Raw genomic sequence first — 14,356 nt, forward strand, 5'->3', positions numbered from 1 at the left:
CCCCCACTGCAGGAGCTGTTCCAAGAATGAAACAGTGGGACAATTTACAGACAAGAATCTAGAGTGTGACCACCATTATCCATGTTATTAAGAATGGAAGTTACATGCCTTGATTGTGTTAGCACACTGCCCCGTTGCACAAGCCAGAGGCTGCTGAGGGGTCCCCTCCTCTACTCATGTCTAAATTCTCGAGGTGGGGGAAATACATTCAGCTCTTCTATCCTCCCATGTGCTCCTATTTCTGACAGAGCACTGTACAGATGAACTTGGGGGATGTGCTCAACAGAGGCCATGTTTTCCTACAGCTCCTGGAGGATTTGTGGCTGACTCAGTGCAATGCACTCTAACACTGGGCTGATCTTAATGGCACTAAGCTCTTAATTACTACTCAGATGTATATATCAACAAATAATAAATCCTCTTAATTCAAGTGAGCAACAAAGCAGAAAAGACTGTAGTCACACTATTATTCTAGTATAGGTAATAAGAGTCAAAATTACATATAATTTATTCCTATCCATGTAAAATCTACCACAGGAAAAACAAAACTCTGATCCAATTCTACAATAGTGGCACTAAAGTGCATAATGAGATCCTGTCATTCCAAAGTGGTTTGCTGCATTTTAGTCTGAGCACTGAGTTGTTTACTGTACAGAAAGCTACAGTATCTTGAAGACAGTCAGAAGAGGAGTGGCATCTCCAGCCCTAACAGAAAGGTAGCTTTTCTATTTTTTTTTGTACAGGCAAAAATAAATGGTGACTAAAAACAAGCAGCCCAGCTTCTATCTAAAAGTCATATGCTCCTTTTCTTGCTTTGAGACTGCTCAGTCTTTTCCCAAAGAAACTTCCGTTTCTGCTTGTCAAAGTTTACTTAAGACTACAGATGAGGACTTGAAGGTGGCAGTGCTCTATATTGTGTAAAAGTTACATGGTGTGTCAGTGTGTGATTGCAGTATTTGCAAGCTCTGGTGCAACACATCAGTACTACCGTGATGTCACAGCTGTAAGAAGCACGGTTCATTTGCAGGAGCAGTCTTAAGAGAGGTACTACAATGATTTTAAAACATCGTATCAAACTGGCTGTAGAGAGTGTGATGGCCATGATGTCCCATTAATGGGCCCCTTTTTATTTCAAAATGAATGCTATCCAGAAAGGACAAAGGTGTGAGAAGCAATTCATTGCGTGGTGATGAATAATACTGTTTTGTCTTTATGTTGATCCCTTTTTTAAAAAGACAGAACTTAAATATATAAACTTATGCAATGCATAGATAAATATATAGAGATAGCAATGTTAATATGTGGTTTGATCATAACTGGATAAAGCAAAGACAGTGTAAAGACACCCCAACAGCATGATTAAATAAAATACTCATTACAATTTGCATTTATGTAGTTCTGAAACCAAGCAGTAAGAAAGCCATATACAGCAGGGAATAAGTCTCTTATTTTAACTTCAGAGCCTTGGCAATTTAGGCTCAGATTCACTTAATGATAAGCCATACTCAAACAATCTCAAGTAAAGAATTCAGCTGTTCTGACTTCCGTTTTTCTACCCAGTTAAGAATCAGAGAGGCTTGGGAGCAAGATAAGAAAATTTAGAAATACAGAGGAGATTTTTTTTGAGCCAGTAGACAGAGGTTATAATGAGCAAAGCACTGACTCACCTCTTTGCAGTGGTCCTAATCAATTAAATTAGCATTAAACAGATTAGCTGATATAAAATCACCCTCGGTTAAAATAACTTTGAATTATACTTGCGTTTTGAAGAACAGGGTCTGCATGGGTACAAGTGAATAGCGCCTTGTTCTCTTTCTTGTTTAATTAACCCAAGTGTATTTACAGCAAGCAGTAATTCATCAGGCTAAAAATTCCTGAAATGTACCATATCACAGTTGCAGCAAATTCACCTACATGCAAGGAAAGCCTCATTTCTCCCTTTCACTGGTGTTACATTAACATGGCTTTAACTCTGGTTGAGCTAATCCTTAACTCATTTTAGTGTGACAGGGAAAACAAACTTCAAATCTTCTACATAAGGCAGCTTTAAATTTGTTGCTTTTTTTTTTTTTTCTTTTTAAGTTATTTGACTCCAGTGTCAAATGAACCTTGGCCAAAGATACAACATAGTAACCGATTGCCTTCTGGGCTGAGATGAGAAACAGTTAATCTTACACGATAACTTAAAGAGCCTTTGATAAGTAAATGAGGATATAAGACTAGGTAGAGAAAAGTTCATTATGAAACCAAGCTAATGTAGCACTTGCAGGCATGGAGAACATGCTGCTCCAGAAGAAATATGCTCCTACAACCTGGAGGAATACTTTCCTTCTTTCAACAGCTGAACAGAGAAGAAGCAGCTCCACAGTGCTGGGACTTGTCCTGCAACTAAGGTGTTGTTGGTCCATTTAGTAGAAGTCTCAGTCATGGCAGGGGGGTAAAGCACCGAGACTGCTGATATTTTCAAATCTCTTAGCAGCAGTAACCACACAGCAGCTTTTCTGCAAAATAAACAAAAAAAGAATCCAGTTAATTCAGCAGTATATTTTTCATTTGGTTAAGTGTTCTAGGATGACCACATGGTGGTTTCTTTGTGCATGAAAAAAAGAAAGCAGCACTGAAGCTCCCTGCTTACAAAGGATTCTCACAGACACCTTTTCTCTGAAATATTTTATACAATATGAAAAAACAATGCTTCTTTGTTAAGTGGAGAATTGATCCTAGAGGTCTCTCTTGAAATGCAGCTACTCTGCCTTTTTTGCCTCTCTTGTCATACAGATCACAGTATGCAAAGGCATGCTGCAAACCTCTCTATTTGTGTTACCACTGACAGCATTTATAATGCCAGATCTAAATCAACTGGCACTTGAGTGCATTATTTTGGGTTAAATGTGGTAACCATACTACTTGCCTGAAAAAAACCAGCTAAAGGGATTCTTTAAAAATAAAGCACAGCCATGACTTTAGATCCACTCATTAAGTAAATTCAAATAAACTCCAAAAAGAAAAACACACACAGAGGAAATAACACTGCAAAAGCCAAAACCAGATTTTCCTGCAAGTTAGATCATGGGTAGGTTACTATGTTACAAAGCTATTAAAAGTTTATTTAAAAATAATTTTGACTGCTGTTGGACACTCAATTTATCTTAAAGTTGACTTTGGTTGTAATAGAAAATTGTGTAATACCATGCTTCCTGCATTAGAGAGGGAGAATTTTCACCATTTTGTTGCCTTGTTTGTTGCCACAAGTTAGTGGCTTGAAATGGGAAATACAAACACCAGTCTTGTAAAAGGGCTGGAAAAGCTGTTTAGAAAACTACTGTGTAGAAGCACACAGGTGAGTGGATCAAAGCTGCATGGAATCTGTCTCAGCACCAGTGAAGTGAGGGTGAGTACTGAGGATCACCAAGAGGTATAAATTCCCAGTGGATTTCCACTCCAGAAGTTGATGATCAGATATTACCGTATCAGGAAGTTACACAGCTTCAGAGAGCAAGTAGAATGTAATAATGGTGCCTTAGTCCTTACTGGCTTCCACTGTATCATGGAAAGGCATCTTCACATCCCCGAAATAGCTCATATAAAGATCATTACCTTCTGTGTTACTGCACTACACTGTATAAAATCTGCTCTAATCTTACTTAGTCAGAACAAAAATTCCAACCTTTCAAAATACTCTCTTTTTCACATCTTCCTGGAAAAAACTCATTGCAAAAAAACGCCAGTCCTTCCATCACTTTCCCTACCAAGCAGATGATGGATGATGGCAGCATTAAAAACTTGGTAGTGGTGAAAGGTGGACTACTTTTATTTTGGCATCCTGTTGTTACTCATGACGCACTACTAAAAGGAAGTGGTTTTACAGTGTATGTGTGTGTTCTCAGCCTAATTCACATCTTGACCCTCCACTGAGTTTTGCCCAGAGATGGCCTCCAGAACCTTCGAGTAGTTCCCCTGGTCCTTGAACAGAGCCACCAACTTCTGTGGTAGTTGGTGAAAGTGGCTGTGGGAATTGGAGTACTGGTTTATGGAGACATTTCACTGCCTGAAGTAGTGCAATTTCAAAGTGGCTGAGTGAGTCAGGGACCAGAGACAGAAAAAAGAGAACAGACTTGAGTCTCCCTGATCCCCAGGGGAGGCAACCAAGCCAGCATGAGAACCACTAATGAACTGTTAATGAAAGGGCAAAGACAAGGAGCCAGGGAAATAGGACAGAGAGATGCTCTGTCAAAATAGTTTGGGTTGCTAAAACGGAAGGTAAGTGCCCTGTCAGAACTGGGCCCTCGGACACGTGGAGCAGCTTCTTTTAGGGGACACCTTGCTTTGATTTCACTGCAGTTAGTCAAGCTGCCCCGAGGGTCTGGCCCGTGCCTCTGCTAAAAAGTTATTACTTTTCATATTTCTACCCTTTTTAAACTTTACTTCTAACCACAGCATGAAAACCCGAAAGCTTTCAACACTGAAAAATTATTGGGTGAAATCTTGCCCCATGAGAGCCAGTGGGAGCATAACCATTCCCTCTAAAATGGCAAGGGTTTGCAGCACATATGGCTCCATATCCATTAATTATTTTGCACATTGCTGTTACTTGGTATAAGTAATAGAGCCAGTTTACATTTTGAATGCTTTCCAGACAGCAGCAGGGATGGTGGTGGTAAATACAATTTGGACCGTGCCCTTTGGACTATACAAGGTTTTCAGCTGCCCACTGATCCCTTCCACAGGGCCTACAGCTTTTACATCTGAAGGAACATTTGGGACCTGAAACAAACCTTCTGTTTGGCAGCTCTTTCAGAGAGGTTATTGAGCCAGGGGTGCTTGAGACACACAGTCACCTTTAGCCTTTTTCTAAGGAAAAAAGAAAAGAAAACAAAAGAAAGAAAGAAACAAACAAACAAACAAGATACCATTATTGGAGCAGTAACTGAAGATCAATCATACCTTACCTCTACTTAAGGTAATGGCAGAAGAACACTGCAACATCAGCATGTTTAGTGAAGCTACTTTGCAAAGCACAGCTTTGAAAAACAAATACTGGGGGAGAAGATGCAAAGGAAAACATGAGCTATAAGCTTTGCATTAGGGTAGGCTTTCCTGAGAAAAAACTGGTGGTAGGAAGAAGGACAGCAGTTTGTGTTCTTGCAGCATTTGGAAAAGCCAGTCTGTTCCCCAGATTGAAGAAATCAGAGCTTCTGAAACTGGAGCCCAACTAAAGGAGTCAAATGGTATCCTATGAAAACCTCTGAAGATACATTAACCATGATAAACTCTCCTATTTTTACTGTGCACACACACTTACAAATCTTCTAATAATCTCATGGGAGTTGCTGTTCGGGGAGATTACAACTAAAAGTAAATTTAAGTGAAAATTAGAATAATTTATTTGATTTTTATATTCTATTTTATAGTAATTCTGGTTATCCTTACTCTATAACAGGAATATCTTGCAAGGACAGAGCTGTCATGACACTATTCAGACCATCCCACCACCTCATCAGCAGAGCTGCCTCTGCTTGATTATCATAATAATCTTTGTTCTTATTTTAATAACATTATTTTGTTACTTAATAAGATGGTCTATTAATTCTTAATGCTGGCCGTATATCAAGATGCACCATGACATATACATCCTAGGCAATGCAGCAGTCATTTTATTTAACACAGAAGTGCTTTGCCTGCAAAGGAAGAAGTGAATATTGCACTTCAAATGCTGTAAAAAAATTCTGAAACCTGCTTAAAATTATCCCCTTGTGAACCACTGACTCACAGACTGGACTCAGAAACAGCCAACAGCGGTGTCACTAACAGCATGAATCTCCAAAAATTACTGACACAGGAATAACCAAAGTGATTTAAAATCTTGTTGCTCCTCTAGCTCAGCCCAACTGAGTTGTTTGCTTGAGCAAACAACCTCTCCTTTTGTGTTGGCCACTGAGCTGGTTACCATCGAAGGGCAAGAAGGTGCTTAAGCGCAAAAGTATGCACTAGGTGAAGTTCATAGCTCTGTTGGGAAAGGTATATCTTTGGAAGAGGTAGGATGAAATCTAACAGCACTCATGGGGGACTTCAGCAAAGCCTGAAAGAGTTTTCAAAGCAGGAGCAAGAATCATCCCCAGCTGGAAAACCCTTTTCATATGGTGATTCAGTGCTCATTTTGCAAATACTTTTATTTTGCTGAGAAATTGATCCACTCAGCAACACACAGCATTGCAGGATCTTATATTTCCTCTCAGACATGCAAGAACTGATGAGCAAGTGTGAGCATGCAAATTGTAACAGCTAAAAAAAGCAATGGGACACATGAGGCTCACAATGGCAAGGAATGAATCAGCAACAAAGACTCAAATTAAGAAAAATGTCAAAGCAAAGTGATGTGGCAACACAAGAGGGCAGCAGCGGAGGCACAAGGATATTTAAATGTAGGGACCTGGAGTCTGTAGTGGAGCTTGTGGTCTGTTAACCATGGGTGTTTTAAGGCAGCAGTTGCACTTAATCTCCAGCTAGAGGAAAACCAGAACGCCATTAAGAGTTTTTCCCAGAATCTTACAATTCAGCAATTGTCTGCTATAGGTCATGTGTTCTGCCATCATGCAACGTTGTAATTTCAGAACAGTATGACAGATGGCAGATGAATTAAGTCTTATTTCACAGCAAAAACGTATTCAGTTCATTTCAGAGCATTTGACGGATACAATGAACATCATCAATGAATTGTCATTATAATACTGTATGTGGACATAAAAAACTTAGATAAGTCATATTAGTTCTGCAATGGAGCAGCACAAGTGATACAACTGTGTCATGATGGCATGGCACACACATTTCAAAGATACAGGATTATTTACCATTTTTCCTTGATGAGAAGCTTTGATATGAAATCTTTGGCCTCATCAGAAACGTCTCGAAATTCCTCATCTTCAAAATCCCAGTTACAGGCCAGGATATTGTTGAGGGTCTCATTGTCATCATCACCCAAAAAAGGAGACAATCCAGTGAGGCTGAAGTGAAAAGGAATATGTTCAGTCCTCCTGTCTTTCCCTCCTTGTGTACATGGTCTCCAATGTGCCAGCTAAGATTGTTCTGTTACTCTGGCCTATCTTAAAAAACACTACTGTCTAACAAGGTCTCCAGACCATTCCCATTTTTTCAACCACATACATTTTTAAATAATCACCCATGTTTTCTAACACACCAAACATTACTGTCTTTCATGGTAGGTCATATTTTCTAGACCTCTGACCACTCTTGCTCTACCCACTGGGAATTTACCAAGCAGTTTACATTATTCTGGAAGTGTGATGCTCAAACACTCCTGAGAGATATGCAAAAAAAACAAAGATGAAAAGTTCATGGCAATTGGAAAAGAGGAGAGATTTCTCAATATGGAACTTGGAAAGAAGTCTACATTTCCTATTTTGGGTACATATTTTTTCCCTTTTCCAATATAACAGCAAACTTGGATGACTGACACAGTTTAACCTGGAAACAGCTTACAAAGCAGATACTGAATCCTACTTACAGCATATAAGCAATGACTCCTAAACTCCACATGTCTGTAGGAAAAGAGACAAACTCATAATTCACAATTTCAGGAGCAAGAAATTCTGGAGTCCCAAAGTTAACTCGAAGTTTTTCCCTGGGTTTATACCTAGAAGTGGAAACATTAACAAAAGACATAAATTACAATTCTTATTAAAGTTGCATCGTTAATTATCCAGCACTTAGAGGAATTCCAGAAGCATACAGAAAATTCAGTAGGAAAACAAGGACAGATAGAGGTACAAACTAAAAATAAATATGCCCATTTAGAGAATTAAAAGTGTTTGCAAGCTGTATATCATACAAGGACAAAATGCAGCTGCCATAAAAAGGAAGAAATTCATATTTCAAGGACTTCTCAGAGCAGCTCTTACCATCCTTTTGGGACATCCATATCTTAGGCATGAAATTTTTAACCAGTAAATCCTTCACTGAGATTATAGCACCTAATTAAACTAGAAAGTGATATAGCATGGAATATATTGTAAGAGCCCTCGATAGTATATTACACTCTCTTTTGAAGAGTCTCTTAATACTGGAGACAAGAGACTAGACAAGATGTACCACTGGTTTTGTCCATTTTAGCTGTTCCAAGATACTTTTATGTATGCTTAGTGAGAATCAGCCCTCTTTCAACCTTCTACCTGAAAAGAAGGTTTCAGGACAAATCTTTTTCACTCAGCTCCAAACATTCCATATTAAAATATATCCCTGGTTAAAAGAAACAAATTTGTCCTAAGAACAGTAGAAGACCATTATGTATCAAATACATCATTGTAGGGATGCAATACTTTTTTCATTGTTTCCTAATTCATTTATGATTAGTGAGAACACATGCACATACCTTCTTGCCAATCCAAAATCAATAATTTTTATTTGATTTGCCTCTCGGTTCACACACAGGATATTCTCAGGCTGCCAAGAGAAACAAAAGGAAGAAAAACACTTGAATGAGAAACAAGTATGAAAAACTGGGCTTTTAGTAAACTGTAGGGAGAAAACCACTAATAACAGTGAAAATATCTCATAAGCACCTTCTGCTTTCCTCCTTGTTCAGATCTCTCTGCATGGGTACCCCCCTTGCTGTCACACAGCAATTGGAGCTGAGCATTTTGTGCCTTCCAACTGCTTTTTCTTCTCCACAGCTTTTCAATTTGACATAAGGCAGCAGTTCAGATAAAGAACTCGTTAGGGGGAAGGGGACAGGGAATGTAGACTTCCAAAGAGGGGTTTCAGGATGCTGTCTGTGATTTTACAGACCTTGCTAAGCGCACACTGATTTAAAAAAAAAAAAAAATTAAATATTTTAGGCTTTGAAATTTATCTTACAGCTTTACATTTCTGAGTTCTCAAATGTTTATGTTTTTTTCAGGTATTTTAGCAAAAGATAGGATTCACAGGTTAAATGCCTCTGGATTTTCATAGGGCCAAATGCTACTCTTCACTTTCCTGGCAGGAATCCATTAACTTCCAAGAATTACTCCAAATTCTTATAGAAGGAACTGAGAGAAGGATGTGGCCAATTGTCTTTTAAATGTAAATACCTAAAACACAGTCCCATACTCACTGCCAGCACTTTTCTAGCTGCTCTGTCTTATTGCTCAGTGAGTCCTCTTTGAAACAAAACAGCCCTCAACACTTAAAACATTAGTTAACCTTTGTCACCATTACTAATTCATTTTACATGTAGGACTTTTAAACACCATATGTTCATAGTTTCTGAGGTCCTGGATGATTACGGTCAAGACGATTTTCTTTCAATTTCAAGCTTTCTTTCCCAAACTCATTTGTTACTGACAGCAATCTATGAACAAGCAAAAGAGAAGAGAGAAGCCATAGCTGGCAAGCACATGAAAAGAGATCTCTGGGATTAATTTCTTGGATTGTATATGTATCTTTTTGTCAGCAGTTTGACCTCATACTAAAACTGTGCCATCTCAAGATCATAATTAATGTGTCCCAAAGAACTGTGTGAACTTCTGTTTGACAAGTTTCTAGGTAACTGGATGTTTATAGAGAAAGAGAAAAGTAAGTCTGGTCATTGATCGGCTACTGAAGCAGGTCCCAACAAGCATCTGCTCATTTCCTTAACCACTGCAGTAATATATATGCTAACAACATTAAAGATGTACTATATTAACTCAGTTATTACAAGCCAAAAACAGCAGCTGTTATAAAAATCTCACCAAAGAGAAAACCATCTTCTTCACTTCTTGTTTCTTTTTACTGTATTGTAAAGCTCAGGGATCAATAGGAAGCTTTCTAGCCAGTCATAAAACTAAAGACATCATCCCATTTTATTCCTGCACTAAATAGAGGTAAGAAACAAGTCCATTATTTAATAAAAATTTGGGCTAAGGGAAAAAGAGCCAGCCCAAGTGTACAGTTTAATGAAAAACAATAACAAATGTTTTCCAAGGGGTGGCAGTTGACCATTTGCAGTTGACCAGAGTAAGAATGTGCAAGTACATGGTAGAGTACTTGTACATGTGTAAGTATGTGGTAGAGAATCTGTCACCTTTCTCTGGGCTTTCAGCTACACTAGCAGTTATTGTCTAATCCAACATAGACACACTGTATTGGTTACATTAGCCACTGACTATTTTTATTCCTTTCATTTTAGAAAGTACTTTTTAATGTACTTTCCCTTAATCTGGCTGTCTACTGATGCCTTTTCATGACAGCAGCAGTTTAGTGTAGTTCTCAGAAAGTTGTGTAGGCCTTATACTGATCCTGAATGACCCTTGAATTTAGTTCCACTCACTCATGCCTTTCTGCATAGTAAAAAACAGGGATAATTGCCACCCCATGGCTGATGTGTAAAACACGTACCTCGTGCAGCTGAATTAAATAATATTTGCACAGTATCTTGAGATCTAAATACTGTAATTAAAAATAGCGATGTATTTGTACTCAGCAGCTGGCTTTCTGTAAAATCAGTCTGTGGAAAATTTAAGCACTATGAAGCTTGATGACATATGACCACAATTTTCATCTAATTTACTTAGTCCTGTAGTAATTTAACTGATCTCAATGTGGTTAAAGTAAATATGCATTGAAATAAGGAAAGCAGAATAAGGCTCTTTGTTGTTTCTGCCACAGGAATCTGCTAAGCTTTATGGCCTACCATTAAGAATAGGAATTTCCACATCTGTCATTGCACAAAACATACATCTCAAAACTCTACCTTGAGATCCAAATGAAGAATGTACATTTGGTGCATGTACTGAATTCCATTGCAGATCTGTTTTATGAATGAGATAGTATCCATCTCTGTCAAATTGTAGTTTTCATCAATAATTCGGTCAAATAACTCTCCTCCTTCCACACTGAGGAGAAAAAGACAATAAAGCAGTGACCAAGTTCAAATCCAGTCCCACACAGTAAGACTAATGCTGAAATTATGCTATTGACTATTTTTATCATTCACAGTCAAGTTCAGTAAGATGAGCTTGTACTCAGATCTGAACTTTCTAAAGACTGGGTTCTGATGCATACTGTCCTGAACCTCTTCAAGGCCTGAGAGTCCTGTCTTCCAGCCACTGAAAACCATGAAAGTCTTGAAATTTGAATTTTATGCTGTCTTGAGTCATCATTTTGTACCACTGAAATTAATGAAGTTCCATGGAAAACCAAGACAACATGAGGGAGAATCTGAATTTAAATCTGTGGTCTCTTCCCTCTGAGTTTAAGAGGGACAGGATCCAAAATGTCAATCTCAAACTACCTAAAGTCAACAAAAATTACTTAATTTCTCTTCACATTTCAGTATGCCTCCAGTTTATCTGTTCATAGATACACAGATACTTTTTTTTTATGATATGTTAATCATGTAGACCAAATTCAGAGGATTATCTGAGAAGGTCCAGAACAGTCAAACTCACCCAGTTTTGAAACTTCTGCCATGACTTTCAGTGTTTCGGTTTTGGCCTTGTTGGCTTCCCTAAGACAGCATCTGCTTAACTTGACCTTGAGGCAGGTATTTTGTGCCTAACTAGCCTGATAATCCAGCATACAAAGCAGGTTTATCCTTTCAGGCACCCAGCAAAAGGATTAGGCACAACACCCACATCTGGCTTCTCTTTGGTGTAAGATGCCTTCTTGTTTGCCTCACAGGAGATATTCTGAGAGGTTTGTTTCTTAGCTTACACTAAGATAAATTAAAGTATTAAATGAAAGATAAGATATGTAACACAGCTCCATCTTCAACTGGAGCAGTTGTTTTACAGCACGAGGAATGTGGCACACTAATTGAAAAAATGCATAAATGCCTGCATGGGAAAACTTTTCTCTTAAATTCCCCTTTTTTTCTCTTGTTCATAAGAACATATTTCATATGTGTTTTCTACCCATAAGAAGTTCCACTTCTAATTTCAGGAGAAAGTAAGAAGGAAGCTGACAATTCTAGCAAAAGTAGTAAGCACAGAAAGGAAAAGAAAAGAACACACTTACTATTCCATGACAAGTACAATATCATTTTTAGATTCAAAGGCATCATATAACTGGATGAGGTTCACATGATTCAGCTGGTTCATGACATTGATTTCATTTTTTACTTCATCCTGTAAAGAGCAATGAGTATTGCTTGAGATGCCTTTTTTCCTAAGAAAGCTACGTTTGAAGCAAATCTACATTATTTCATGTTTTCACTTGTGGCAACCAAACTCAGGGCTCCTGCAGTGGTAGAGGTCAAGGCTATAGGAACTAATACACTGAACTCAGAGCTTGAGTGAGGTGTTTCAGTAATAAGGTATTTGCTGGAAAAGGAAGAGACGAGCCCACATGAAGAAGTGGTAAGCTCCCAGGGATGTAAAGGGAAAAGAGAAACAGAGGAAGATTGTTCGAACAGCAGTAGGTGTACAAAATCAAGCTAAGCCCAGGACAGTCCTCAGAACCTAACTTTGCAGTCAGAGGAGAGAGACTAGTGCCTCCATTCAGCCCAACTATTTTAGACATGCTGAATCATTCTCTGAAGGTGTCAGTCTCTCTCCATTCACTCTAAAGGGATTCTTGGTGATCAGCTTGGCCACAGCTATATCTTAGCAACCCCAGTTATCTGAGACAAATCCTACTCTTGAATGCCCTTAATGACACTGATGTCACACAAAGAGGTTATGCATGTCTTTCCTGTGAAAGCCAGTCCCAGATGGCCAAGAGGTTTGCAAAACAGCCCAGACTAATTCTTCTCATCTGCATTTATGCTGATGTCAGGAGCCCAGATCATGTCTGTTATCAGCATCCCCCACACTGAAATCAAGTCATTGCAGCAAAGGCTACAGTGTGCTTGGGAGGGAATACACTATGTCACAGGCCTGACAAATGTTTTTACCATTAAAGAAAACACTAATAGAACTAGAAGCAGAAAGAAAAAAAAAAAAGATTTAAAAGAAACAGAAAACACCCCAAAAATAGTACTTTGATGGGCTACTAAAAGTTTTGGAGGAGAAGGGAAATAGAACTAGGATTAATGGTAATCCAGCAGGTCCTATGAGTGTGTGAGACACTTGGTCATGATCTGTTGTGTAGCTGAAGAACACTGTGTGACCACTTGGAGAACAAAAGACTAATATCATGCTCTACCAACCTTCTGTTTTGGACCTTGTGCTTTTATAATTTTGGCTGCCAACTTGAGACCTGTTGCTTTCTCTTCACATTTGTGCACTTGTCCAAATCGCCCTCTAGAAAAAAGGAGGAAAAAAATCATCCAGCGGTACAGGTGTCAACTCTGAAAGTAAACTACACTATAAACAACCATAAATTATCCTCTCCCTACTGGCTTTCATTTCAATTGCTCTGTGTTGCTATTTTATCTTGTAGATTGTACTTGCTACTAGTCATTTAGGCACACCAACATCACACACTGTTCTATCGGGTACTACTCCACTTGTGTGATTCACTATACTCACCTCATAATATGCAATGACTAATCCCAGGGAAGTCAAGGATGTACTGTAAGGATAATGCCTCACTTATGTGCACCATCTCCCCCTCTCCATCACATCGTTCTCTCCCATGGGAGCGTTGTGATTTCATGATGAAACAAAGCCTTACCCAAGAGTACGCTGCCATGAAAAATTACAATATCCCACTCTCCCAAATAATGTCAGCATGAGAGATAAGTAACTGCATGGCCTGTCAGATCAGCCTGCTAATCCATCTGAAAACATGCATGTTCTTCCTCACTGAGTGGAAGAAGACTACAACATGTCTCTACATACTGCTGGCTGTAATTTGAGGTAAAGTATTACAGCATCCTAGGAGCCCTGTCATAAAGCCTGAGGGCATCTGGCTGACCTAGAACAATGCCAAACACAGGCCAAGTCTGCTGGTGCCAAACAGTAAGCCAAAATTCACTCACACTGTAAAATCAGCCTCCTCTTTTCATCCCTCTATAAAGCACTGTAACAGCTTAGACTTTCATGACTTCAGCTCTAGAGGGGCATGTGGACTCCATTGACCTCCCAGGGTGCTTGGCTGTAAATTTGCGCCTTGCTTTCCAAGTCGATTTACTTCACCTGACTTACCCTCCCAGAATTTCATCCTCGTTGACATTATAATAATTGCTGATCCCCACCCTTTTGGCTGAGACAATCCGGTGATCAAATGGTGCTGATGGAGTAGGAATATCATCTAAAAAAGACAAAATACACAGAGAGCATATGAGTGGTCACATGCAGTGCTTGTTTATCTCATATTTTAGTTCCTCTTTTTCCCAGATAAGTTCATTTAAGAACTGAATACACTTACTGTAAGCTTTATAGCTAGGTCTTTCTCTGTTATTGAAGAAGGGTTTTATTTCAGAAGCTCTGGCTCA

At 38.8% G+C, this 14,356-nt stretch overlaps 1 protein-coding gene across 1 annotated transcript in view; it reads right to left on the reverse strand.

The window, feature by feature from the left end:
• Positions 1-1,092: 1,092 nt before the first annotated feature.
• Positions 1,093-14,356, reverse strand: part of MYLK4 (myosin light chain kinase family member 4) — a 78,132-nt gene continuing 64,868 nt past the window's right edge. The window contains exons 6-15 of the mRNA XM_048310384.1: positions 14,067-14,172; positions 13,127-13,220; positions 11,995-12,104; positions 10,730-10,871; positions 8,387-8,457; positions 7,523-7,651; positions 6,849-7,001; positions 6,431-6,503; positions 4,776-4,851; positions 1,093-2,501 (exon numbers count right to left, since the gene is read on the reverse strand). Of these exons, the coding sequence (XP_048166341.1) occupies positions 4,804-4,851; positions 6,431-6,503; positions 6,849-7,001; positions 7,523-7,651; positions 8,387-8,457; positions 10,730-10,871; positions 11,995-12,104; positions 13,127-13,220; positions 14,067-14,172 (926 nt within the window). The 3' untranslated portion in view covers positions 1,093-2,501; positions 4,776-4,803. The remainder of the gene's footprint in view (positions 2,502-4,775; positions 4,852-6,430; positions 6,504-6,848; positions 7,002-7,522; positions 7,652-8,386; positions 8,458-10,729; positions 10,872-11,994; positions 12,105-13,126; positions 13,221-14,066; positions 14,173-14,356) is intronic.

This window comes from Corvus hawaiiensis, chromosome 1 (assembly GCF_020740725.1).
Source record: "Corvus hawaiiensis isolate bCorHaw1 chromosome 1, bCorHaw1.pri.cur, whole genome shotgun sequence".
NCBI classification, from domain to species: domain Eukaryota; kingdom Metazoa; phylum Chordata; class Aves; order Passeriformes; family Corvidae; genus Corvus; species Corvus hawaiiensis.